This window comes from Cervus canadensis, chromosome 3 (genome assembly GCF_019320065.1).
Source record: "Cervus canadensis isolate Bull #8, Minnesota chromosome 3, ASM1932006v1, whole genome shotgun sequence".
NCBI lineage: Eukaryota > Metazoa > Chordata > Mammalia > Artiodactyla > Cervidae > Cervus > Cervus canadensis.
The window spans coordinates 97922313-97949309 of record NC_057388.1 but is presented as its reverse complement, the minus strand read 5'-3'; the positions used below and the strand labels follow the sequence as shown (position 1 = coordinate 97949309).

The following is a 26997-nucleotide window of genomic DNA, read 5'->3' as shown; positions in this document are numbered from 1 at the left end:
GTGAAAGGACTGTTCAGTGGCTACCATGGAACCTCCAAGGAGAGAAGTGCCACCAGGCCTTAGTGCTGGGGCCAGGCAGGCTTTCCCATCCATGTCTTTGAGTCCTGATGGAAGACCAGTTATAGGTTCAAGAAACAAGATGATCTAGACTTGTCCTTATCCCCTGTGGCAGCCACTAGTGAAAGTGGGTGCTGGGTGCTTGAAGTGTGGTTAATGCAAATGAGGAGCTGAATTTTTAATTGTATTGATTTATTACTAACATAAATAGCCATATGTGGCTAGTGGCTGTAACACCAGACAGTGCAGGTATAGGCACACTTGAAACAGGACTTCAGAAAAAGTAGTCTGCTGTGGCTGGCAAAGTCGTCAGGAAGGGCTTCCTGGAGGAACTGGCACCTGAGGTGGGGTAGGAATGGGAGATGCCCTATTAGCAGGACTTCTTGGGGACACTTTGGGGTCTGAGGGAACACCAATTTGAATTTGGAGGGTGGGATTAGACTGGGGGTGGGGAAGGGAGAGGGGTGGCATTCCAGAAAGGGAAATGGCCTGAGCAGGCAGGAGGTGCCGGTGGAAGGCTCTTGAATGGGAAGTTGGGGTGCGGTGGGCACCCCTGCACCCAGAGCAGCGGGCGGGGCTCACCTGCGTCTCGGGACAGGCTTCGAACCGGAACTTGCGCAGGACGTGGAGCAGCGTCAGCTTGAGCTCCAGGAGCCCCAGCCGCACCCCGAGGCAGCTCCGGGGGCCCGCCCCAAACGGCAGGTACGTGTAGGGCCGCCGACGCTCCTGCGCCTCGGCCGTGAACCTGCAGGGTGGTTCGGTCAGGGTGGGCTCGGAACCCCGCCACCCTTCACAGGGCTTCACGCTCCTCCTACCAGGCAGGTGGGGCCTCAACCCTCCACCCTCTGCGCCCCGCACCCGGGGTCTGCAGGATCGTTTTCTGCTGGACCCGTCAGTCCCCAAGGCTCCGGAGGAGGTGGCCGCCCGTCCACACGCTTCAGTCCAGGCTCCCCTCCTCCCGTCCTGCCAAGCCCTCCAAGCACTGTTGAACGTCCCCTTTGCCCTCTCTGCCTCTTCTTATGAATTCACTGTGTGGTTAACGGGCCTGCAGACTCACTAGAATCCTTGGGTGAAAGTCTCCAAGAAACCACAGCCCTCCCTTCACCCATGGCTCCAGTTTCCCCAGCAGTCAGAGTGTCACCCTCTGGCATCCACTTCCTAAGCAGAGTCCCTGGGCACCAGCCCCCTCTGACAGCTGTGTCCTACCAGTTTGTCTCTTGATGCCATGATGGGAGCTGTCTCCCTGCCCATGTTTGCCTTTCTGGTTCAAGAACACAACTTGAACCTCTGCGGGTGGCAGTATTTGACTCACTGGAAGCTCTTCTTCAGCTCCAAATGACATTTGCCACATGTGTTCTGTGACAGTAACGCTCGGTGACAACCACTATTTTGTAATAGTAGCCAGCTCACTTATTACTGCCTCTGAACCTCATGGGCCCAAGAAGCCCTTGGCCCACCTTTTCAACATCTTGTTAAGGCACTTTTGTTTTCAAGTGAAGTCACTCAGTTGTGTCTGACTCCTTACGACCCCATGACTGTAGCCTGCCAGGCTCCTTCGTCCATGGAATTCTCCAGACAAGGATACTGGAGTGGGTTGCCATTTCCTTCTCCAGGGGATCTTCCCGACCCAGGGATCGAACTCAGGTCTCCTGCACTGCGGGCGGGACTCTTTACCGCCTGAGCCACCAGGGAAGCCTTTTTTGTTTCAAGGCCATTTGTTTTCAAAGGTGATGCTATAAACCCTGCAGCTGCTGTTTGTATGTCTGGATCTCTACCGTAATTCCAGGAGCTGCTGAGCAGCACAGTGTTCCTTATCTGGGTCCCACTGCCCATGGTTTCCCAGGGACCAGGGTTGTAGAGTCGGGGCTGCATTAACAGGAAGATGCAGCCACTATGGTGGAAACACAGCTGCCAGCTGGCCAGCCCGCCACTTGCCAGATCAACCAGGAAGCGGCATGCATCCACTCTCATGAGGAGGAAGTGCGGATGCCTGCTCAGACATTTTAAATTGGGAGTCTGGAAATGAAATTTAGACAATGGACCAAATCCATGCCGGGGACAGAAGGGGGCATTCAGGTCTACCATGTTAGCAGAGCTGGGCTTCATGAATTCCTGAAGAAATTGTTGATACTCTTGTTTTGGAACAGGCATTCATTTTTTAAAAAAGGAAGTGATATCCTGCTACATCTTAACACGTTTCTGAAAGGTGTCCTGTTTCTCAGTGTGAACAAACAGTGGACACCCGTCTGAGAGTGCCTTGTTACTTGCACGCAGTGCTGTGGAGATGGCTAAACCTCTGGACTGGGTTTTGATCTCTTCAAAAATGGTACGCTTAGTTCCTTTAGAAATTATGCCTCAAAAACTTCTCTCTGGTTGCCGCAGCTTTTGACTTTGGGGGCACTTCACAAAATCTGTGTCTCCTGGCAGCTGCCTCCAATCCTCACACTCACTCCCCCCACCAGCCCTTTAGAGGGGGCAGTACTCACCTCTCGGGGTCGAAGTTCTCGGGGTTCGGCCAGTGTTTGGGGTCGTAGTGCAGGGCGCCCACGGCCGTCTCCAGCACAGCGCCTGCGGGGATGCGCTGGCCCAGCACCTCGCAGTCCTCTGCCGCCACCCGCGTGAACCTGCGGGACACACGGGTCAGCCCCGCCTTGAGGCAGAGCAGAGACGAGCTGGAGATCCTGGGGGCGGCCGTGCTGGGGCCCAGGACTGCAGTGTGGGAGGGGGCTGGCAGAGGTGACCTGGACAGGGACCAACCCTGACGCCAGCCCCACCCCCACTTTGGCTGTTAACCCTACGTTGCCCGGGACCCGGGGGTCTCTAGGTTCACCCATCCCTTCCTTCAGCTTGAAGAACCTGTCTCATGCCTGGTGTTGGGGTGCACGAGAGCCTTGGCATTGGAAGCCGCGCAGGGATAGTCCTTCGGCCACCATGCCGTCTTCTTCCTATGCCCTTTGGGGCCACACACTTGCTTTACCGACAGGAAATTTGGGTTTGCACATCTGTTCCCCTTCATTGTGTGGCTATGGAGAACTTCTACTGGAGAGGAAAGCATCTTGATCAGATTGTTTCTTTCACCAAAGGACAATGGCTTACTTCCATTCATGTCTTATTTGAAAAGGCTAGACTATATGTGTCTGCCTATGAACATAATGTTTACGGAAGAATACCTAAATTTCTCCCATGACCTCCCGTAAGGGGTGGCGCCGGGGCAGAGGATGGTGGGGGACCAGGGGGGCCGACTTTTTCTTTGTATCCTTCTGTATTTCTTCATTCTTTTTTTAAGTATAAGCAATTTTATTTTGGTAATATGAATAATTACTTTAAAAATTAAAAATAATTTATGCTGGCTTTTACTTCAGGTTGCAGAACTAGGTTTCCCTAAATATCTCAGAGGAGATAAAGTTATTACACAAATCACTGTTGTACCGTGTTCCTGCTTATAAAAGAAATGAAGAGTAACTCGTGGCTCCTTGCTGCATTTGTCACTGTTATGAGCCTTCACTAAATCAGGAACGTGAAAGGTCAGGGCTGTGAGACTCCCATTCAGAGCCTAAGCAACAAATGCAGTTATCGTGTGCTCGGAACTGGTCACAAAACACTCTTGCTCTAATCAGAGCAGGCGGGGGCTCCGATGTATGCACCCTCAGTCCTGGGGGAACAGATAAGGATATACCCTAACCTCCTTCCTTTTCAGTTACCAGAAATAGCTTGGATCTAGAGGCAAGACCCCCTAAAAGCCAGAAAACGGGGCCTTCCCTTCTATACATCATCGGACGTCCTATCTGGCTAGACTAGGCTGCAGTTTTGGTTTGTTCAGTTGCTAGGTCATGTCCAACTCTGCGACCCCAAGAACTGCAGCATGCCAGGCTTCCCTGTCCTTTCCTGTCTCTCAGAGTTTGCTCAAACTCATGTCCATTGAGTCAGTGATGCCATTCAACCCTCTCATCCTCTGTTGCCCCCTTCTACTCCTGCCCTTAGTCTTTCCCAGCATCAGGGTCTTTTCCAATGAGTCGACTCTTCATATCAGGTGGCCAAAATATCGGCGCTGCATACCAGGCCAGAAGCTGTGGAATTATACTGCATAGATTCCTGGGTTGACATTAATTAATTCTTCAAAGATAATTGTTACATTTTCCACAAAGGCAATTTTGAGGGTTTTTTCTTTTAGGAATAAGGGTATCAGTCAAATGTGTCAGTGCTTGGGAAAAGTCAAGCGTTTTCCTGAGATGAAAATAATAAAGTAAAAAAATTAAAAAGTAAAATTCTATGTTCACCCCCAAACCCTATGCCTGGGCTAAAGCAAATGGGCCTCTTGTCTGCCCCTCTCACTTCTGCTGTTTGATGACAGAAGTCCATAGAGTGACTGGGTTTAAGCCGCCAGAGGAGTAGGTCTGGAGGAAGGGAGGCCATGGCTTGCCTGAGACTGGGACCGGACTGGGTGCAAGCCGTTCAACTCAAATGCTTCTTGCTCTTAACTTCATACCTCGCACGACATGCTGCCTGTGGGGTACCGTGTTTCCACGGCTGCTGTCTCACTGATCCTCCCAACACTCCCAGAGAAGGCAGAGCGGCTGTCAGGTACCCTCTGAAGACACAGGAGACAGAAGCCCAGAAGAGCCTGGAACTTACCCAGGATCTCACAATAAACTAATGGCAGGACCGAGACTGTCTTGACTTTCCGTCCAGACTGGCTCTGTCACTAGGGAAGCCTGGATCTATTTTTTTTATATGTAGTGGGAATTTTAACAAATCCATCTAGATACTCTGGGTTCTGTCCTGCCCTCAGGTGAGATCACAGCATCCTGGTTCCCCAGAACAATGCCTTCACTGACTTCCTTTTACACTTTGCTGCTTATAAAGGATCAGGAGGAGAATTGCCTGAAGAATTTTAGTGCTGAAGAGACTGTGGACTTTGTTGCTCAACATGTCATCTATGCAAGGTCTCATGTGATGAATGCTTGATTGACTTAAGATCTAGGAAATGATGTGTCTTTGATCAGTGTCTACCCTTTCCTCCCAATAGAGAACAGCATGGTTCAACTCAACCAGTTTTCCTCTCTCCTGGGAGCCTCAGCCACCAAGCCTGAACCCAGCTGTCACCATCTCTGGGGTCCCATCATGGATTCTTTCCTCTGAACAGTCTTTGATCTGTTATATCACTGAATGTCTTATTTTGAATTTCATGTGTATAGCAGCTGCCCACAGTTCCCTTGCAAGGAAGTTGGTATAAATCATTAAAAAATGAAAACAAAAACAAAAAATAGACCAGATGACAGTTTGCTCTGAGGCTCCCAAGGAAGTCAGGTAAGGCCTGTGAAATTGGGTCTTTTATTTTTTTGGCCACGCAGCATGCAGAATGTTAGCTTCCCAACAAGGGCTCAAACCTGTGCCCCCTGCAGTGGAATCGCAGAGTCTTAACCATTGGACCACCAGGGAAGTCCCAGGATCAGCTCTTAATACTAGTGTCAAGAGAGCAACGAGGCGAGCCCTGGCGTTCCTGTCTGCTCCTGGACCAGGAGACTGAACCCATGTGTGCTTGAGAAGGATGTGATTTGACTCACACCCTGGGAATTCTCTCTTGGCTCTGGGTCTGAACGTTTTGGACAGTATCTACAATCACACTCTCTAGGATATTTTCGGTTTGGAATATAATTTTGAGATACCTTCACATCATCCACATTTTCTCTTTTTAAAATGGCAAAAGTTACTTCCATATGGTTTATGCGGTACAATGCTTCCTAGAGATGTAGAGTAGAATTTATAAGTTACATGCTTTGGGTTGCCTCTGTTCCTAGAGTCTGAGCTCTAGCAATGTTTCACTCTCTGAGGGTCTGGAGACCCAAGTTAAGACCCTGTGCTCCTTGGGCCGCCTCTGAAACCCAGGGTAGTCCTCAGTTGGATCTATTCAGCTTGCCTTCATTGATGAAGCTCGCTTTAATTGTTGCTACACAACAACCTGTACGTACTGTAAGGGCTAGGCCGCTTCAACGTAAGATGTTTGCCCAAGTTGTTTTTTTTTCAGGAACTTGGAGACAGCTGTGTCTAGTTGGAGCTTGAGCAGGTTAAGACTGGTTAATATCGCTGACGCTCCAACTGGGCATGCGCAAGCGGCTTCTCACTGACCTTTTGACCTCAGAGGGCTCAAAACTATCTTCTGTTTTGACGCTAAGGCCGCCATATTCTGAACTTGCTTCCCATGGAGACCCCTATAGCTTCCTTGCACCTGCTTAGAACTACAATTGCCTCACCTTTTTCTCATCTCCAATCATTACCTTTCCCCACGCTCTTCAGCTGCTGCTTTATCCCACGAATACCTGGACCACTTGCCGTGGGGGAGGCAGCTTGGAGATTTGTTCTGACTCCACTCTTGGCTGCCATGTGAACATGTCTGTTCTCTGCTGCAAACCTCAGCATCTCAGCTCTTGGCTTACTGTGCTTGGGGTGAATGAACCTGGTATTTGGTAACATCTCATTTAGGGGGAATTTGAAAGAAGCAGAAGACCTGAGTCCTGCTCTCAAGGCATTTACAGGTTGGTGTGGCTGGATGCACGTTGTTGAGATGTTGCAGAGCGGTTGAAAAGTGTCCAAAAATATAATATGAAGTAGAGTCAGTGTGCAGAGTGCTGTGGGGGAGAGAGCCAGTGGGGAACAGGTGAGGCTGGCTGAGTCAGACCTCCTGGAGCGCTAAGTCCTGGGTGGGAGCTCTGAGGATGGGGCGGGGTGCGGATCGTTGGAGAGAATGAAGGAGCATCCCAGGCCTTGGATGCTCCCCTCTGGACTGTCAACTCCAAAGGCAGATGCTTTATCTCTTTTGGCTGACTTCTCAGCATGTGGCATAAAGTAGATGCTTAATAAGTAGCCCATGAATGTACGAATGAACAGGCTGGGTAAAGAACAAAAGCCATCTGAGGCTAGGAGGCCAAAGAGATCGGCTTGGATTGGGGAGGAAGGTCGTGTTAAGAAAACAGCAATGACACTTTGAAAAGATAGTTAACATATAGGAATATAGGCCAGACATTTACTGCCATGGTGACTGTATGTCAGGCATGGTGTCCTGTGCCCCCCAGAGATAACCCCCAATACTCAGACCTTCCCCTCCAGGAGCTTGGGTCCAGCATTCTTCACAATGCAGGTGGTGACAGCCTGAGACCTGGGGTGCAGGCTTACCTGAAAGCTGGCGGGTACATCCTCAAGGTCTCTTTAATCACCATGTCCAAGTAGGGCAGGCCTTCCTGGAGGCTGCAGTACTCAGGGGCCGGCTGATGGAGGGGTGGTGACAGAGGAGGAACGCCGAGTTAGATCGAATCACACGGCTTTCAGTCTTTCCCACTAACTTTAGAGCTTCAGTGCTCACAAACGCTTACATGGAAACCCCACAAGATGAAACATGATCCCATCCAAATGGCATTAGATTAGCACTCCGCAGAACAGTCTACATATTCTATTACGCTGGTTTCACGGTGCTGCGCGTTACTGAAGACCAGCAGGCCTGGGACTGCAGGGCCTCTGGGTGTCAGACGTGTGTTATAAAACAACGGCGGCAGCTGCCCTGCTAGCGATTATTGAGAACGGATGGTGTGGCAGGCTACGTATTGTACACACTCCTTTATGATAAAGGAAATTTTTTCATATCAAGATATAGGGAAGTCATTCTGGCTTATACATGAGTTCACTTGAATTTTACGCTAACTAAAGTAGCCCCTTTGTGGCCTGTCAAACATACACTGTACAACTGATTCAATTATTAAAGAAACCGGCACATTGACCAGGAGTAAAGAATGTCTGTGTTAAAAATAAAGATTAAATGCCTTTCTTCCTGGGAAGCCAATGCTGGTTCTCCTTTGATGATAAGACTCCCTTCCCAGGTGCCAAGGCCATGTTGGCTTGCTATGTATGAGGTTGTCTTTTTTTTTGAAACCTTGAAGAAATGTAACCCTGACTTGTTTAATGTTCTTTGTTCTGATAAGATATAAAACTGGGCTGAAAACCCTACTTCTCCAGAGCAGTTTCTCAGAGTAATCTGGGAAGCGGGCTTCTGGACCAGTTTGGCTCAAATAAAACTCTTTTCTATTCTTATTAGTGATTGTTTATTGATTATTTTTGTTGACACTTACCCTCTAGCAAATATCAGGGAGGTTGCCACAGGGTAGTAATGGGCACATCATAAAGTTAAAAGACAAATAGTAAAATAGCAAAACAACAACAACTGCTGCATCTAGAAAGGATCAATGGTAACAAAAACTCAAAAAGAAAGAAAGATAGCACTAAGTCATGTCCGACTTGTGACCTATGGACTGTAGCCTGCCAGGCTCCTCTGTCCTTGGGATTTTCCAAGCCAGAATACGGGAGTGGGTTGCCATTTACTTCTCCAGGCAATCTTCGCACCCCAGGAATCAAACCCAGGTCTCCAGCATTGCAGGCAGATTCTTTACCAACTGAGCTATGCGGAAAGCCCCAAAACTCCAAGAGCTACAGTAAATCAGTAAGAAAGGAAACTCTTCAGAAAAGTGGTCAAGAGAAATGAAGAGGCAACAAGTATGAGTTGCCTTGATGAAAAATACAAATTAATAGCACAAGATTTGGTTTTCATTCATCAGATTGTAAAAAGCTGGAAAGTATTGATCAGGGCAAAGGTGTGGAGAAGCACAGGTCCAGCACCCAGTGTTGGGGAGCCCTAACATCCCCTGGATGACTTCCATGGGGTGACATTGTCACTCTCTGCCGTCACCCCATGATGCGAGGAAGGGGTGATAGTGAATTGGTGGGATGTTGAGAAGCTAGGTGTGGGCACACCAGTGGGTGGGATGAGTTAGTACAGGGTTATAGAAGTTTATTAGCTGCTCTGCTGATTGCAGGATATTTCCCCCTCCCATTTCTCCCGTCCTGTCTCTCCACTCCCTTCAGCGCTTGAGTGAAGTTACTTGCTTGATGACAGTCTCATCTTTTTAAATCAGTTGTGGGAATGCTCAGTAGCTAAGTTGTGTCTGACTCTGTGTCAGACTCTTTGTGACCCCATGGACTGTATCCCACCAGACTCCTCTATCCATGGGAATACTGAAGTGGGTTACCATTTCCTCCTCCAGGGGATCTTCCTGACACAGGGATCAAACCCACATATCCCATGCCTCCTGCATTGGCAGGTGGGTTCTTTACCACTAGTGCCACCTGGGAAGTCATAAATCAGTTAATGATGTTCAAAGAGAAGTCTTCAATTTGGGGTCAGCTTGCTTCTGTCTTCTCCTCTCAGGACAGCAGGGGGCAGCACTTGGGGCAAGTCCGTTCTGCAGGCCCCATCTATTCCTGGGAGCTGCTCACAAGCCTGCAGCGGCCGCCTTGCATGGGATCTAAACCAATGACTGTAAGAGAGAACTCCCTGGATCAGCAACATCAGGGTTGCCTTAGAAACACCTATCCTTGGGCAGTGTCACACACCAGGACAGAACTGAAACTCTAAGGTAGGGCCAATAGCCTGTCCCCATGAGGGAGGAGACCACGCTGGCAGGAGCGGATGCATAGGTCCGGGTGGGAGGTGCTTAGTGTGTGAGGGGCAGACAGGCAGAGGGGAGAGTGATGGGCCAGAACACGTGGAGTTCTGAAGTCCATGGTAAATATCTTAGCTAATCTGTTAGAGTATAATGTTCAATATAATGTAGCCATTAGTGCATAAAATACTGCTGAGTGAAAAATGTCACTGGTGGCTGAGATGGTAAAGAATCTGTCTGCAACAAGGGGGACCTGAGTTGGATCCCTGGGTCGGGAAGATCCCCTGGAGAAGAGAATAGCAACCCACTCCACTAATCTTACCTGGTGAATTCCATGGACAGAGGAGCCTGGCGGGCATAGCTTTCCTTTTACCTTTCCACATAGCTCAGTCCACAGGATCACAAAGAGTTGGACACGACTGAGTGACTAACACACACACACACACACAAAGTCAAGTTGCTCACGTGCAGCCTAATGTTTACAAATTTGAAAGGCAAAAATGAAAACAGTTGGCTTTCCCAACATTCTCATCTTCATTTCTGGGAACTGTTTCTTTAGAACGTTATCTCCTGACCCCACACTTCCACCTCCCCGCAGGCCACCAGGGCTGGCCTGATAAACATGTGACTGGGGAGGGACTCTAATGCTTGGGGTTTAATGCTCTGTGGTTGCCAAGTGGAGATTCTTCTTCTTTTTTAAAATTTTGATTGAATTTGTCACAATACTGTTTCTATTTTATATATATATATATACATATGTATTTATTTTTTTGGCTGTTGAGGCATGTGGGATCTTAGCTTCCAGACCAGGGATGGAACACACACCCCCTGCGTTGGAAGGCGAAGTCTTAACCCTGGACTGCCAGGGGAGTCCCCTGTGGAGATTCTTAATCGTCATATCTTTGAATTTGTGTTTAGGGAGCAGAGTCTGAGGGGACACTGGGGTGTGCACTGGGGCTTGGAGCCTCACCCGTGAGGGCTGCCACCTTGGCTTCTTCCCCAGGGCAGGTTCTCAGCTGTCTGCTCTCCTGCCCATGGTGCTCTGGGCCCAGCCTGGCCACCTCTCTCTGCTTTCCCTTTGACCACCATTGCCCTCCATTCCTCAGGGGCCTAGGATCAGGTGTGGAGAAGGTAGGCATGGGAGGCATTCACCCTGAAGCATCTTGGAGTGGGCATGGTGTTGGCCATCCCTGCCCTGGGCAGGCAGCACTGTGGCTGTGTGTTGGCCTGGGCAAGCTCTGCCCACTCCTGGTCTAATACTGAATGTTTCCTGGCACAGAAGTTTAAAGATCTTTGGGGAGTCACAGCCTATTGTGGGTTTGGGGGCTGGATCTGGGAAGGGAGGACACCTGGCTCATCTTCCCTAGACCCTGCCTTGGCGTCTAGGGGCACCATTATGTAGGTGGGCTTGGTGGCTGGAAGGGGGTCAGAGGTCCCAGGCCCCTGACTCTCCCAGCTCATCCTGTGCCCCCACACTCTGGGGTAACCTGGCACACCCCCTCATCTTCATTCCAATCTTGAGTTTGGTTTATCTTTATTTCTTCTGGCCCATGAGTCACAAAATACTAGTTATATAATTTCAGTGGTTCTGCATGTGAGTTAAATGCTCCGATATTACCATTTAAAAGTGGCATTGCATGATCCAGAGATGAGTGGTAAAATTCACACTGATAATTTAAAATTTAGAGTTTTCTTTACTTAGACTGGTGTTAAATAGAAAATAAAAAACACTGTGATAATTTGGGAGATAGGAAAAGAAAGGAAGAGCCTTTCTATGTACTGTTAATGGCACTTTCCCTTGCTTTTCTCCACTTGGCATCAGGTTGGACAAATTACATAGTCAGCCCTGCAGGCCACAGTTGACTGGCTCACGAGTGGGGCTCTGACGTGAAAGCATCAGACTGGACATTTGGACCTAGGCAGAAGGAGAAGGAGTTTTTCTCCAGCAGCTGGAACCTGAACACAGGTGAGTCGTGATCTGTTGGTGGCCATGTTCCACCTTGTGGACTAATGAGCAGTAAACACGTTTGCCATGAGAAAGAAGCAAAGAATTAGCTGTGCGGAGAACCAGAGGCAGAGGACAGAGTCCATTTCCTGTGTCCCGTTTCCCAGCTGCTCCTGGCAGGAGCCCTGCGGGTGGCGTCTCAGGACCCTTCCAGCAAGTTTTAATTTTTGACCTAACTTACTGACAGCCGAATTCTGTTATCTGCAACCAAGGGAGTCTTAACAAATGCAGACATGTAAAAAGCCAGGACAGAACAGTGGTACTGTTCACCCAAATGTAGAACTGTATCTCAAAAAAGAAAAGGAAACCAGATCTAGGAGTAGCATCCCTAACAAGTCCATAGTATTGGTTCCTCAAACAAAAGTGTCTGGCCGGAAGCTGTCAGCACTTGGAAGGGAACTTTTTAAGGTAGGCCAAGGGTAATTTGTATTGTGAAGTCAAGTCTTCATTTATTCTTTTCCCCGTTGAGCCTTTTTTTTTTTTTTTTTTTAAAATCACTACTTCTTAACCTTGGACTCAAGATGCATACCAACATCAGCGCGTTGGCCCAGCAGTTCTTGATGGGCTTGAGCGTTAGATGCGGCCAGGGGGCTTTTAGCGTATAAGGATGCTTGATCCCTGGTCCTTCAGGGGTTTGACTGTTGGTCCAGGGTGGGGCCTGGATGCTGGTTTTGTGCAGCCAATGGGGGTGAAACCGCTGCAGACTATCTGTCTGACCTGCCCTAGTGATCTTTTCTGCATGGATGTACGGATGTGGTTGAGGGGGGTGCTCAGGTCTCAGCGTATTAACCAAACCCAGGCGAGGCAGTCCCCACCCACCCACTCAGACGCCCCTTCACCCTTTAGAACCCGGTTATCCCCCACTCCTGGGTTAAGTTCTTTGAGGAAAATCTGGGCCAGCATCGAGGGCAGAGGTGTCCTGAGTCAACCCAGCCAGCAGAGGGCAGCAAGTGTACGGCAAATGGGGACTCCCCGGGCGGGAACCTGCGCTTCTGCTCAAACTGAATCCAAAAGGACCTCGGCAATCTTGAATCCAAAGTCTTCACAATAGAGATGAAAAACGTGAGACGATGTCTGGGATTTAAAAACCAAAAAAGAAAATGGCAGAGTAGGGAAGGGCGGGGGAACCAGAGTGGCCACCGTTGACACTTGTTGAAGCTGAGTGATGGGTACACAGGGGTTCACCCAGCTATTCTGCCAACTTACGTTTTCCTTCATAAGAAATTAAGGTACTAGATAGAAATTTAAACAACAATAGAGCATGGAACAGCCTATGTAAAGACTCTGAGATGCGTGAAAGAATCCGAAATGGTTGTGTTAGGCTGGCTGAGTGGGAGAGGGGCTGTTCTGGGATGTCTTGGAGGCTGGAGAGCAGAGCTCTGGGCACAGAAGACAGAAGGGCCTCTGTGCAGGGCACCCGGGGCCGGGGCAGACATGAACGAAATGCAGCAGGCATGGGTCGTGGTGGGGGAAATGAAATGGAAGAGGTGGCATGCTTTTCTTTGCCATCTATAAAAATAAACACATTAAAAAAAATGGGGGTGGGGGGACTTCCCTGGTGGTCCAGTGGCTAAGACTCCGCGCTCCCAATGCAGGGGGCCCAGGTTCAATCCCTGGTCAGGGAACTAGGTCCCACATGTTGCAACTAAGACCCTGGGCAGCCAAATAAATAAATATTTTTTAAAATGAGGGTGGGAGTAGAATTTATTTGAAGTAAAAGAGAAAGAAAAGAAAGTTTAGTCAAGGAAGTGCATTTCCTTGGAAGAAAAGGTTGGTGGGCTTGGCCCAGATGTTTAAATAGAAGCGGAGGCCTTGCTGGCAAGAGCCTGGGGAGCTGGGGCTGAGATTTGCACTGGTTGGCCCTGGACTGTACCCCTGGGCGTGCTCAGACTCTCTGTCTGTGCTGGCAAGGGCCGAGGGGGTCTGCTTGGCCTGGAGTGTTGGGGGACTTGCGGGGAGTGGGATCTGAGCAGAGTATTTCAAGGCAGGAAGCACTTCAAGCATCTGGGTTTCCAAGGGATAATGTTAAAATTGGATCCCCAAGGGTACCCACTCCCCCCAAAGCCTATAGCACAGGCCAGGCTACCAGAATTAAGAGTTGGGAGAGCCCTTACAATCTGCCTCTCACCCCACGAGGATGCCCCTGCAGCCTCTCTGGCTGGCCTGGGCCAGGCCTCGGGGTGGTCACCATGTCCCGCCAGGGGTTTTGTCCTGCATCCATTGCCCAGTAGCCCTGGCCTTGGGCCAGTCACCAAGGCAACATCAGCAGGTCCCTTGGTCTCTGAGTTCCAGGTCATGATGTTTCCCCACCCATCTCTTGGAGCAGAGCCAACGAGATGGTAGAGGTGAAAAGTCTCTGGAAACGAAGGTACCGAACAGGCAGACAGGACTTCTGTTTAAATGTAATATTCAGAGGCCAGGAGCACGTTTCATCATGAGGCCCTCTGTTCTCCATGTTGAACTACCCTGGGAGGATGTGTCAAGGAGGAAAGCCATTCTACAATCTTACAGAATCCAGTTTGGCTGGCACCAGTTCTGCAAAACCAGTAACTGTACTCTTGGACGGGCTTTCCAGGTGGCTCAGTGGTAAAGAACCCACCTGCCAATGCAGGAGACGTAAGAGACATGGGTTCGATCTCTGGGTTGGGAAAATCCCCTGGAGGAGGGCATGGCAACCCACTCCAGTATGCTAGCTTGGAGAATCCCATGGACAGAGGAGCCTGGAGGGCTACAGGCCATAGAGTTGCAAACAGTCAGACATGACTGAAGGGACTTAGCATACACGCACATACTCTTAGATGGTTGAAAATAAATATTAAATATTTACTAGCATTTAATATTGGGAAATATTGATTAAATCTTAAATATTGGGGGAAAATAGAAGCAAAAAAGTGAATGGAATCTTGGCCTTATGGTATGCACTCTCAATCCAGAGTTCCTTCATTTTCAGAGAGATGTTTTCATCTATATTTGATTTTTCAATGGGCAATAACTGCTAATTTTATGTCTAAATCGCTCAGTCTCTTGGTCTTTCTATCATTTAGTTTAGGCTCACAAACTGATATTTAAATGTGGTAGCTAAATTTGATAGGTGGCACAGTGGTGAAGAATCTACCTGTCAAAGCAAGAGAGGCAAGAAATGTGAGTTCAGTCCGTGGGTCGAGAAGATCCCTGGAGGAGGAAATGGCAACCCATTCCAGTATTCTTGCCTGGGAAATCCCATGGACAAAGGAGCCTGGCAGGCTACAGTCCATGGGGTCACAAAGTATCAGACATGACTGAGCACACACAAGGGAACTCTATGGGAAACTCTATTGATAAATAATTTTAAGTGGGAAATACTATCCTTGCCTATTAACCTTACTTTGTTACATTCGGATTTTTGTGTACCATTTTCTCTGCAAGTTACACACACACTCTCTGAGTCACTCACACCTACATGTACACCTCACTCTGGGTGTGTGGTGATACCATGTGGAGTAGAATGATAAAAAGAAAATTAAAATGTCATTGCTTTCAAAAAGATTTTTCCTGGAGCTTCAGGGATCTAATAGAAAAATTAATATTTTCTTATTTTTCTAAAGGAAATAGAAGTGGGGGAGGTCTTGATTTTGTTCCTCCCAAGAAGTACCAGCATCAGATGGTTTTGCCAAATGCTCACACATATGCAGCAGATTTGGTGTTGCACATAGTGAATGGGGTCAGGTCAGCCCCCACCCGCTAGAAGCTGGGACCCTGGCGTCCCATAAGATAAGGCCTAGGGAGGTCAAGCCTAGAGACAGAAGGGACAACAGAGACCCGGGAAGACTCAAGGTTTCCATTTGTGCTCATTCTCTAGGGAACATGGACCATAAGATGGAATCCTCCCAGGGAAAGGGTGGCAACTCTCACTTTGCCCTTTTGCCCCCTGACCCGGAAGAAAAACCGTAGTCCCCTGGCGGCCAGTCTCCAGGCAGAGCGCTGAGTCCGCAGGGCGAGGCTGAGCCCAGGCCTGGGTTCCTCATGGCCCACTTAAACTGGGGCGCTGGGGTTCTTCTGGCTCTGACTCTTCAACTTTGACATCCATAGATGTTTGGAGGGAGTTGTTTCAGGCCTGGAGCAAGAAGTAATGGGGGGAAAGCTGTTGGGGGTGGGGGTGGGGTTCTTCTACATGGCTGGCTTGCCTCCCTAATACCCAGACAGTCCTGCATATGCTAATCTAAAGAATTTGGCAGGTTTAGGAGTAGACGAGCCTCCTACCTTAGAAAAGGTAATTAGGAGGGTGTGTGTGGCATCTATTTATATCCGTTTTAAAAGGAATGAGACAGCCCCATCTCACATAAACACAGGGATTATTCCAGGTGCTCTTGTACACTGAGGCCTCGGCCATTAAGGGATTAGATGAGGAGATGTAATGAAAGACCATAAACCAGCCTGCCTGTGCCCGCCCCCCCCCTACACACACATACCCCTCCACCACGTCAGCCCTCCCCGCTGACTGCCCTAGGTTCAGCTTTATTGATGGTACTGACAATCTGCAGGAATTCTGTCTGCAGTGCTCTATTATGACAATAATAGTACTCCTCTCCTGCAGTACTCTACTGCCTTCTGAAGAATTTTTATATCCCTTACATCATTTGGTCCTCACAACTGCACTGTGGAGCAGGTAGGGCATTTTGTTTCCTATTTTGTAGATGAAAAAAAAAAGACTCAGAGAGGTTAGTGGCTTGTTCAAGGTCACACAGCTAGCACATGGCAGAGAACTAAATGCAGATCTTCAGATTCCAAGGATTTTACCATCAAGCGTTGCCACCCTCCCACTCTCCTTTCATCCTCTCTCTCCCCTCCCCTCCTTCCTCCCTTACTTTCCTTTGTATACTTTTTGGAAGAATAACATGCACACAGGAAAGTATTCAATATAATGCAAACAAAAGCGTATTGCTTAGTGAATTTTCACAAAGTAAGCGCACCTGCGTCACCAGCATTCAGATCAGGATGCAAAACAGTTCCAGCACTCCCAAGTACCTCAGTGACCCCTTCCCATCATAGCTCCCCCCAGAAAAAGTAACCATCATCCTGATCTCTAAAACAAGAGGTTATCTTGTCTTTCTTAAAACTTTACGTAAATGGAACATCCAGAACCTCAGCTTTTGCGCCTGCTTTCTTGTGTTCACTGTTGTGTCTTTGAGACTCACTGGTGGTATGATGTGGAGTTGTGTGTCCATTCCATATCTGTTCATCCTTCCAGCTGTGGGTGGACATTTGCATTGTCCCCAGTTTGGGGGCCATCATGAAGAAAGCGGGACACTCTTGTATGTGGCTCTTGGTGAACGTAGGTCACGGTTCTGTTGGGTATGAACCTAGGGGTGGAATTGCTGGGTCACGGGATGTGTGTGGTCAGCTTTAGCAGATACTGTGAACAGTTTGCAGGCTGGTTGTGTGTACTGGCTACATTTTAACGGTGAATTAGTTGAAGGGCAGTCTGTTGACACCCCCCATCCCATCCCCTCTCTTTACTGTCACTGTGGGTTTCTGCCTTCTTCCCTCTGCCTGCCCCTTCAGTACCCTGGAATGTAACCACTATCTCTATTTCAGGAAAGGGTTGAGGGAAAAAAATAGCATATTATTTTGGGAGCTGAGTTATTTATTCCTAGAGTGTATATGGGGACCGCGTAGGGGGAGGAACAAATAAGACACATCTAATTACCTAATTTTAAAATCATCTCAGTTATCAGATGCAAGCCCTCATAAGCATAAAACACATTCCCAGATCAACCAGATTCAAGTTTTTGAATTATCTGCTGTGCTGTAGTATTTAGGATTCGGTTCTCTCCATTAGCAGGGATTGTCCACAGTTGATTATAGGTGATGTTTAAAGAAATAACCCCCTTAGTAAATGATAGTTAAACACCCAGCCTGTTTTCTCTGCCCTTGCGGAGGGAGTTATGGCATTAATTTGCAGAGAAATTTTTTTTTTGTTCATTCTCTTCTCAGATAGACATTGAGTACCTGACCTGCACTTAGCAGAGTGTTGGGGGCGGGGGTACAGTCCCATACCTACCACTTACTATATGTTCAGGAAACGGTCTACTTGTTCAAAGATTTGTTATTTTGGTACTAGGGAGCCACTGAAGGTGTTTGATGCGTGGAGGTGACACACGAAAAATGTTATTTTGTGACCTGACAATGACATGTGGGGATAGTTGGAAGTGTTGGGGGGATGAGGCAATAAAACAGGAGACTGTGCCAGAGTCCAGGCAGAGATGATGAGCTCTGAGGACAGTGTCAGCTGTCAGAACAGGAAACGGGGTAGAAACAGGAGGAATGTTAGCAGTGACTCCCCCTCTTGGTTGTTCTCACCTGATGCCCAGCCCCAGTTAGAAACATTCCACTTTAATTGGTCTGGACTGGGCACAGGAGTTAATATGGTTTTAAAAGCTCCAAGGGTAATTCTCAGAGTCACTGGTGCAAAGGATGACTAGCCAGGCAGGCGAGTCTCTGGATATAAGGGGTCAGGCAACCAAGAGATAAATGTGATTTTCAGATTTCATCCTGGGGTGGCTGAAAAAAAAAAAAATGAGGGAACTGGGATGGCCCTGGCTGGAGCTGCCTCTTGCAGGAAGATCTTGGCTTTGGTAGGGTGGCGTTGGGGGCCCCAGCAGGGAATGGTATGCAGTTCAATCCACAGCGTGTGCACAGGTCCGCTGGTATGGAGGGAGGAGAGAAAAGCAGAGGCCGTGGACTGACGTATAGCTGAGGACTGAAATGTGAGGACTGTCCAGGGGAAGATGGCAGAGGGGCTGTAAAGGCCGTCATCTGGGGAGAAAGGTGAGGCCAGAGTCAGCGTCTACGAGGCTGAGGGATGGGCAGGGAGAGAGGTGGGGCCAGGACGAGTAAAGTGGATCGACTCGCTTCAGTGAGGCACACTGGGAGAACTCAGGAGAACCACCGGGAGACGGGAGGGCACGGTCACCTGTCTGAGTGGCAGGCGTGTGACAGAAAGGACATGCTGCTCCTACCGTGACCGAGGAGGGAACCAAGCCCAATGGTAAGTCCCAGAGAGAAAAAATTATGCCTCAGCATACACAGAGAAATTTTCAAATGACTAGAAGTTAACAATAAAGCAGCCACGCTCCGTGCCCGCTGGAGATGTTGAGAAGCTATTATTGAGCATCAGAAAAGGTCGCTCTAGAATATTTATGGCTCCTTCATCAAGGAGGTGGAAGGCTCCATGGTCCTCCCCCATCTGGGATGATCTGATGCATCACGACTGCCCCCTCGCCTGCCCAGGGATGGCCTGCGACGTCATGTCGGGTCACTCGGGCAAATGTCCCGTCAAGGTGGGGAGGGGTCAGCTTGCCCTGTTTATCCCCCTGGCCCAGCCCCCAGTATCCCATCGCTCATTCCTGTGTGCATCTTGGTTGCTAATTCAGGCTGAAAGCAGAGCCCAGGTCACTTACTGTTTGGGGAAATGGTAAACAAAGATAAGAGCTTTAAGCGCTGGAATTTACTCTTCATCCACTTGGCCTAAAAGCAACTGCATGTTAAATTTAGAAGGCTGCTTCCAGACCCCTCCCTGCCCTCCTGTTTCCTGCCGCCTCTTTCCCGCCCATGCTTAGAATACGGTCTTGCTGACCGTGGAATCTGAAATGTATTTGTAAAGCCCAGGAGTCTTGCGAGGCTGACCTGCCTGGATGTTTATAAAATATATCAGCTGAGGGCCTGGAAGAGGGGGCTCCTATCCTCGGGTAGCGGGCTCTGCTCCCCACCCCGCCAGCGGACATCTCAACCCAGATGTTCACCCAAACATCCTCCCCAGGTGAGGCCTGGGGCTGCTGCCTCACACTGTCAGGAGGTGAGGTGTTCCCCCACTTAGGGAAGAAGGCATGTTTTCAGCAGACCACCTTACAATTTATTTACAAAGGTCTCCCTCACGCCTGGGAATCTATAATTGAACAGGTCTCTTTTCTATGTAGGTTAAACCCCTTTGCAAGCAACTCCAAGAATCTGTAGAAATCCTTTTGTGGGCCTGGAATTCCGCTGTATTGAATATTGTTGGAAATAAATGAGCCATTGTCTGGGCTGAGAATTTTCTGGTTAGATAGAGATCGCCACTGTGATGCAATTTATTGTCGCAGGACTTTTTTTCCCCCAGCTCATTTTAAATTCTCTGTTGCCTGCTCAGTCCATTTTCACAGTTCAGGATGTAAGTGGGAAAAGCTAGGCTGGAGCTATAAAAAAAAAAAAAAAAGAAAAGCAAAAGAAAAAAAAAATCTCTTTTCCTAAGAATGATGTCCAAAGGTCCAAGTGGCATCTGGTACCAGACTGTAACAAATGCTGGAAGTGAGGCTTATCTGGTGGCCAGTTCAGGGGAAAGGAGAGTCACCCAGTACTCTCAGCTGGCACGTGACTGGGAAGAAAGAACAAAGACTAAGAAGCAACAAGAGTTCAACCTTTCCATTGTTCCAATGAGCGGCCCCAGCCTGGAGAGCTGAGGGCACCTGCCCTCACTTTTGCCCACCCAGAAATTCTCACTTATTATTCTTTAAAAAGATCTACTAGACCAGCTCAGCTTTAATATAAACCCAACCCTAGTTAAGCATAAGTTTTGAAGGGACAAAAAAGTCTAAAGAGCAATTTACTGTTTTTTGCTTGTTTTGTTTATTTGTGTAATAACCAACTCCTGAGGGTTCCCTGTTGGCTCTGATGGTAAAGAATCTGCCTGCAATGTGGGAGACCCAGGTTCCATTCCTGGGTTGGGAAGATCCCCTGGAGAAGGGAATGGCTACCCACGCCAGTATTCTTGCCTGGAGAATCCTATGGACAGAGGAGCCTGGGGGCCTACAGTCTTTGGGGTCACAGAGAGTCAGACACGACTGAACAACTAACACTTTGACCCCAATTAACTCCTGAGATTTTGAAATTTATGAGCGGCAGGCAGAATTATAAACAGGAAGAGCAGAGATGTGGAATTCATCAGACATAGCTGGAAGACAGCCAGCAAGTTATTAAGCCATGTCAACATTCAATTTGCTCATCTGTAAAATGGGGAGAAACCACACCTTGAAGGTTGTAGTGAGGATTCCTCATGAGTGCCCTGTAGGGTTTTTTTCTTAAGAAGTTTTGGGTTTGTGACTCTCCTGATTTGGTACATGAGCAACCCTATGAGTGGTAGCTGCGAGCCTGGGGTCATCTCAGGAGACATGGAAACAGCTGTGCTGATGAGAATTAAGAAATTAGCTGGGGGCAGAGTAGGGGAGAGGCTGGTGAGAAGTCCCCACTCCTCTCATCAGAGGCGGCTGGAAGATACACCCTAGAAGATGCAGCAGGGGCTACAGCTGAGCTGCAGCTGATCCTTGGAAACCCCCCTCTCAACTCTTGCCTTTGCCAAGCTCCAAGCCGAGGGCCTCCCCATCATCTCGACAGGTTCTCAGAAGACCCCACTTTTCTCAGGAGGAGTTGGGCTTTCTGGAGCTCAGGTAGCTTGCCCCGAGTCACACAGCCAGTCCCTGGGGGAGCTGGAGTTTCCTGAGGACCATCGTACCACCTCCTCATCTCTTCCACCTGAGGCGAGCTTAGCTGTATCCCCTTTTCTGTGCTGGTGGCTTTTAGTGAAAAGGCTCCCTAGCCTGGTAGCTCAGCTGGCATATCCGCCTGCAATGCAGGAAACCCTGGTTCGATTCCTGGGCTGGGAAGATCCCCTGGAGAAGGGAAGGGCTACCAACTCCAGTTTTCTTGGGGTTCCCTGGTGGCTCAGCGGGTAAAGAATCCACCTGCAATGCAGGAGACCTGGGTTCAATCCCTGGGTTGGGAAGATCCCTGGAGAAGGGAAGGGCTACCCACTCCAGTATTCTGACCTAGAGAATTCCATGGACTGCATTGCCCATGGGGTCACAAAAAGTTGGACACGGCTGAGCAACTTTCATTTCACTCCCTTGCCAAGAATGTCCTTGATAAGGGCAAAGCATATGAAAATTGGTTCCAGAGTAATAGCTGACACAAGTGTCCTCACTACTGTGGGCCCAGGTACACAAAAATGCATTCCTCTCCTTTACTGGGAGCTGGAGGAGTAGGTTTGGATAAATAAGAATGAGGTCCATAGGAAGGAATTTTTTTTTTTCTTTTAAATTGAATTAGGGGTGGGAGGAGACTTACTAAATCACAGATGGCATGTGCTTACAGCCTTGAGAGCTGATTGCTCTTCAGAGAAGCTGAGACCAAGGCATTCGTGCTCCAGCTCTGGTCCGCTGGGTGCAGGCTGGGTGCAGGCTGGGGCCCCAGGTGGAGGGGGGCTGCAGAGGCCAGACTGCCAGGCTCCTGCCAGCTGGCCTGCAGGTGGTCCCCTCCTACCTCCTGCACCCGGCCTCTCAGGAGGGGCCTGGAAGATCCACCCCCTCTATCCACATTACAGATGGGGAGGGCTCACCCCTCCGGGGTGGGCATGGGGGGAGATGATAGCTACTCCACGCCATCCTCCATCCTTCATGTGCCCCACCACGCCTGCAGGAGGGAGAGAGGGTCACAGAATGGTTTCTCCAAAATGAGAGCCATGCGCTCCATCTCATGAAATTGGGACTAGGGGGTGGGGGACGCGTGGCATCTCACAGAAGGGCTCCCAGCCCACGCTCCTTGCCTCCCCTTGGAGGCATCCAAGGAAGGCTTGGGTTAGGAACCCCCCACCGGACTCCACTCTGCCAGCAGAGCTGCCCAGGCCCAGGGGGACTTCCACCCCTCCCCACTCTGGCCTCACACTTGTCAATCCGGTTTTGGTTTTCTTACCTCTGATATTGGGCCATCCTTTTCATGTGGAACAAACCCCAGAAGGGTGACTGTGGCCACAAGATGGCAAATCAACCCTCCCCATTCCTCCTCCCGTGAAAACAAGATTCTGTTGAATGTGTTCCTATGTTTCTGCTTTTATTTTTAGTATTAATTTAGGGAAATTTCTAATAAGATCTCTTAAGGAATTTCCCCGGTCCTGCAAGGGTCCCCCTGAGCCACCTCTGGGGTCCCCTTGATGCTTATAAAGTGCTGCTTCCATGCCCTGACCATCTTCCTCTGGGCTGGCTGTCACCTCGCGCCTGCTGTGTATCCTGCAGGGTCCCGGGGGTGGGGCGGAGATGGGCAGCGCTCTGTCCCCGGAGGCAGAGAAGCCCAGGGGACACCTGGGTGCCAAGGGAGGGGAGCGTGGGTGCCCTGGGAACTTGGAGGGGCCATCCTAGGGGCCACGGAACCTGCCGGGGTGGGGGTTGGGGAGTCAGAACGACGGGGATGGTGCGGTTTCTTTAGCAGCCGTTTCCAAACAGCTTTTCTGTTCTTTCACACAGAAACAATAAAAGCACTTAAGCAAGGTTTTGGAACCAAACTGAAACGCGTTCCATCACAGCCGCACCATTTATTGCCGTTTTACTGGAGTGCGTGCTCTCTGCGGCTCACGCCGCTGCCTCACGCCAGCCACGTCTCAGCCGCTAGCTGGTTGCGTGGCGCGTGTTAATTACGGCAATTTGTTTTGGCCGTGGATCTGAAGGAATTGTTTCTTTTGTCTTCCGTGCCTGCTGCCTCGTGTCGGACAGTCTCCATCAGCCTCATGGCCTGACTGCCTTTGCCCCTGCAGGGCAGTGAGGCTTCTCAAGGGGGACTTAACCTCAGGGTGGGGGCAGGCTGGCGTCCCTCCGAGGGGCAGTGTCACACCAGGAGGCCCCAGAAGAGACGGGACCAACTGGCTGGAGCGGTTTTGCCGGATCATAGGTGCAGAGGGCCCTGGGGCCGAGACAGCTGTAGACCAGGTGGGGTCAGGGCAGGGATGGACCCTTGGACACCCTGGGGACAGAGAAGCTGCCCTGAGAGGGTGGGCACAGGGGAGCCGGGCAAGGCCGTTTACGTCTCCCTTGATGGGGTGATGGCATAGCGGCCCCCGGGAGCTCCTGGGCCAAGATCCTCACAGCCTGGCAGCCCCAGGGGGTCAGGACCAGAGGTGGTGGGATGCCCTCGAAGCAGACAAAGGAGGCTGGGCTCCCTGGAGGACACCATGAGGGCCGCGTGCCTCATGGTGACGGGTCTGGGGGCCAGCTGCTGCCTCCAGCTCCCTCCTCTCAAGGCTGCCACTTGCTCCGGCAGGCCCAGGCTGCTGGAGGCTCTCCTGCTGGAGCTGGTGAATCTGCCCATAAATGCCGGACCCATGTGTGCGTTTATGAGGAGGAGAGGCGGCCAGGGCAAAGCGCTCCCCCAGACCCCTGGAAGCCAGCTGTGCCCTCGCAGCTGGTCCGTCTCCCCCCTGGAGCCAAGGCCCTGAGGAGGGCAGGGAAGTGGGGAGATGTGGAGAAAATGTTGGGGAGGGAGACGGGAGACCAGCACAAAGTCCTGCAGCTTCACCCAGCATTCCTGACCCAGTTCTGGGGGTGGGCACAGGGTGAGTTTCAGCAGATCACTTCACTGAGCCGTTATATAAAATATATATATATTTGGTTGCATTGGGTCTCAGTTGCGGCTCCAGGGATCCCTAGTTGTCTCATGTGGGACCCAGCTTCCCAACCAGGAGTAGAACCCAGGGCGCCTGTGTAGGGAGCGCAGAGCCCCAGCCACTGGACCACCAGGGGAGTCCCACTGAGCTGAGAAAACTGAGGCTCAGAGGGGTCTATGCAGAAAGTCAGTAGGCAGAGAGGGGATGGAGCCTGGCAGAAAGAGGAGCTCGTAGGGCTTATTGACTCAGATGGTAAAGAATCTGCCTACAATGCAGGAGACCTTGGTTCAATCCCTGGGTCAAGAAGATCCCCTGGAGAAGGGAATGGCAACCCACTCCAGTATTCTTGCTGGAGAATCCCAGGGACAGAAGAGCCTGGTGGGCTACAGTCCACGGGGTTGCAAAGAGTCAGACACGACTGAGCGACTCACGCTTTCACTTTCATAGGGCCCACTGAAGGACCCGTCTACTCAATTCCAGAGGCCATGATAAGGCCGAGTAAAGACAAACAGGAACAAGAATCTCTGCTCTATGTTATGAGGCAGCCTGGGTGGAGGGGAGTTTGGGGGAGAAGGGATACGTGTATATGCACAGCTGAGCCCCTTCACCGTTCATTTGAAAGTATCACAACATTGTTAACTGGCTATCCCCCAACACAAAAAGTTTTAAACAAAAATGCGCACACACAAAAAAGACAAACAGGAAAGGCAGGCTTTTTCCTTCCTTATTCAGCAGGGCGTTGGAGGAGGAGTAGGAGCAGCAGGGATCAGGGGTGGATGCTTCAGAAGCGGGGACAGAAACCGAGAAGGAGCGCACGAGGGGGCAGCTGGGAGAATCCAGGAAGAGGGAGGACCTGGGCGCATCCTGAGTGTCCCCAAACCCAGGCCAGGAGCAGACGGGGCCACACAGAGACCTCCTAGTCCCCTGGGTGCCGGCAGGGTGCTTGACTGGTGAGGCCCCGTCTCACCTCTCTGCTCCCAGGAAGGGAGAGGAAGCCGCAGAGAATTTCTCGGGCACCTGCTCTCACGTGTTAGATCTGGAGAGTCCCTGTCTTACTGCTTTCCTTTGACTTGACCTTTAAGCGCTCTGAGCATCTCGGGAGGCACCGGGCCCACAGGCAGCTGTTGCTCTTCAAGACTCTTGAGAAGTCTTCTCAAAGAACAAGGGGCCAAAGGGGCCACCCCTGAGGATCATGGCCCGACCAGTGAGTATATTTGCAAATTTACTGAAAATAGCACAGTGCCCAGCTGTTCTTAATTTCTGCTAAGGGCTTGGCAGGAGGAAATGGACTTAAATCTAGCCAGAGGAGGGGCACCCTCGGGAACTTCTCAAGGCTTGTGGACCCCGCTAAGGAGCCATCAACTTCCCCAGAAATTGTTCTTGTATCTGTTTGCTTGGCCCAGCCTACAGGATGCCGTGAGCACCGCCCCAGTGAAAAAAAGAGTCCTTTCCAAAAACCTAGTCGATCGGGAAGCAGAGTTGGATTTCTGGTTTGGGAGTTGAACTGTGTAAAACTGGGAAGATCTGCCTGATGGAAAAGCACCATTCCTTTATGAATGCCCCTACCCTTGGAGCTCCAGGGGGGCCTGTGATCCAGAGAATCTTCTAGGTCAAGGCAAAAACTGCCCTGGTCAACCTGCTCCGATCTTTGGGACCCTCAGGTTACTTATTTTCCTAGTGACTTTTTAAAATGACAACTCAAAAAAATAGGGCAACAGTGACATGGATTTAAAGTCAAAATGCCTTAGAACTCACTTCAGAAAGCTCTTACTGTCCCTGTGGGTTACCTTTCTGATGAGTAAACTTAGTGGAAGGGTCGTGTTATAATCAAACATGTGTTTTATAATTAGGTGACTGTTTTAGGCTTAGAGGCCCTGAAAACTGACTTATGGCAAGTGAAACCGGGAAGCACAGGGTGAGGCTTTATATGTATGTAGCCAGGGAAGGAGCCTTTGGTCCTGGGGTCCCTGTGAGAATAATGGCCCGATGAATTGAAAAGCATGAAATACGGTCTAAAGAAAATGCATCCAGTCTCTGGCCCAGGTTATCAGAACTGTTGGTCAGCCTTCAGGGCCAGTAACTCTGGCCCCTTACTCAGTCTGTGTGGATTTGAAACTAGCTTCCGTTGGGGGATGGAAGTGAGACCTGGGTTCTGGACTCCCCCAGGCCTCTGGGCTCTGCTGTGGAAAGAGCATCACAGCGGTTCACCCTGGGATCACTAGGGACCCTGAGATGTCCCGGAGGGAAGCCTTGAGAGAGACCCAAGCTCAAGGCTGTACATGTAACCTCCCGGGGCACTGGTCAAGCCCACCGCTTCTGGAACGTGGTAGAAAGTCTAGCCCTGTGCACAGAGCCTGAGGAATTCTTCTAGGCTCTGCCCCCTGTTTCCCACTTTAAACTTCCACCCTAGGAGAAGGTCACACAGCACTTAGACGCACACAGGAGTCACTCTGCCCAAGCCTGAGTTGGTGTCTCACCACTATCCAGCAGTGCAGCCATGGGCAGCTTAACCGTTAACCTCAGTTTCTCACGGGTGAAACAGGGACGGAACTAGCTCTCCTCTGTCAAGTCACAGTCAGCCAAGAGCCTGGCTCACGGATAGCACTTAACATGGCCTGAGCTGCCAGGACCGGGGAGTGTTGGTTGCCGTGGCAGCTGTAGCCTTATAGGGCCTCCCCAGGTCCATCCAGGCTGGTCCCCTCAGTTCCGCCCCTCGGCCACTGGGTTCAGACTGGCCGCATCTCTGGTAGGCCTGACCAGCTCTTTGACTTGGTTTCTCCCTGAAGATGATCCTAGAATGACTGCTCAGGTCTCACACCTCCCTGGAGACCAGGCTGAGAACAGGATGGGGCCCTGGGTGCTTCCCCAGCCTCAGGTCTAGGACCCTGACTGTCTGGGACACAAGACAGAAGCAGATGGAGTTCATCAGAGTCTGGAGGGAGGATTCCCCTGCCCTTCCCTCAGGGTCCTCTCCTCAGGGTCCTCTGGGTGCCCCGGTCCTGTGCTACAGG

At 50.2% G+C, this 26997-nt stretch overlaps 1 protein-coding gene and 1 non-coding gene across 3 annotated transcripts in view; one reads left to right on the top strand and one right to left on the bottom strand.

The window, feature by feature from the left end:
• Positions 1 to 2545: 2545 nt before the first annotated feature.
• Positions 2546 to 26997, bottom strand: part of TBXAS1 (thromboxane A synthase 1) — a 159833-nt gene continuing 135381 nt past the window's right edge. For both annotated transcript variants that reach the window (XM_043463858.1, XM_043463859.1), the window contains 2 exons: positions 7228 to 7319; positions 2546 to 2681 (listed from right to left, as the gene is read on the bottom strand). In XM_043463858.1, the coding sequence (XP_043319793.1) occupies positions 7265 to 7319 (55 nt within the window). In that variant the 3' untranslated portion in view covers positions 2546 to 2681; positions 7228 to 7264. The remainder of the gene's footprint in view (positions 2682 to 7227; positions 7320 to 26997) is intronic.
• On the top strand, positions 13100 to 13172 carry TRNAG-CCC. Its single transcript has one exon. It is a non-coding gene; the product is annotated as a tRNA-Gly (tRNA).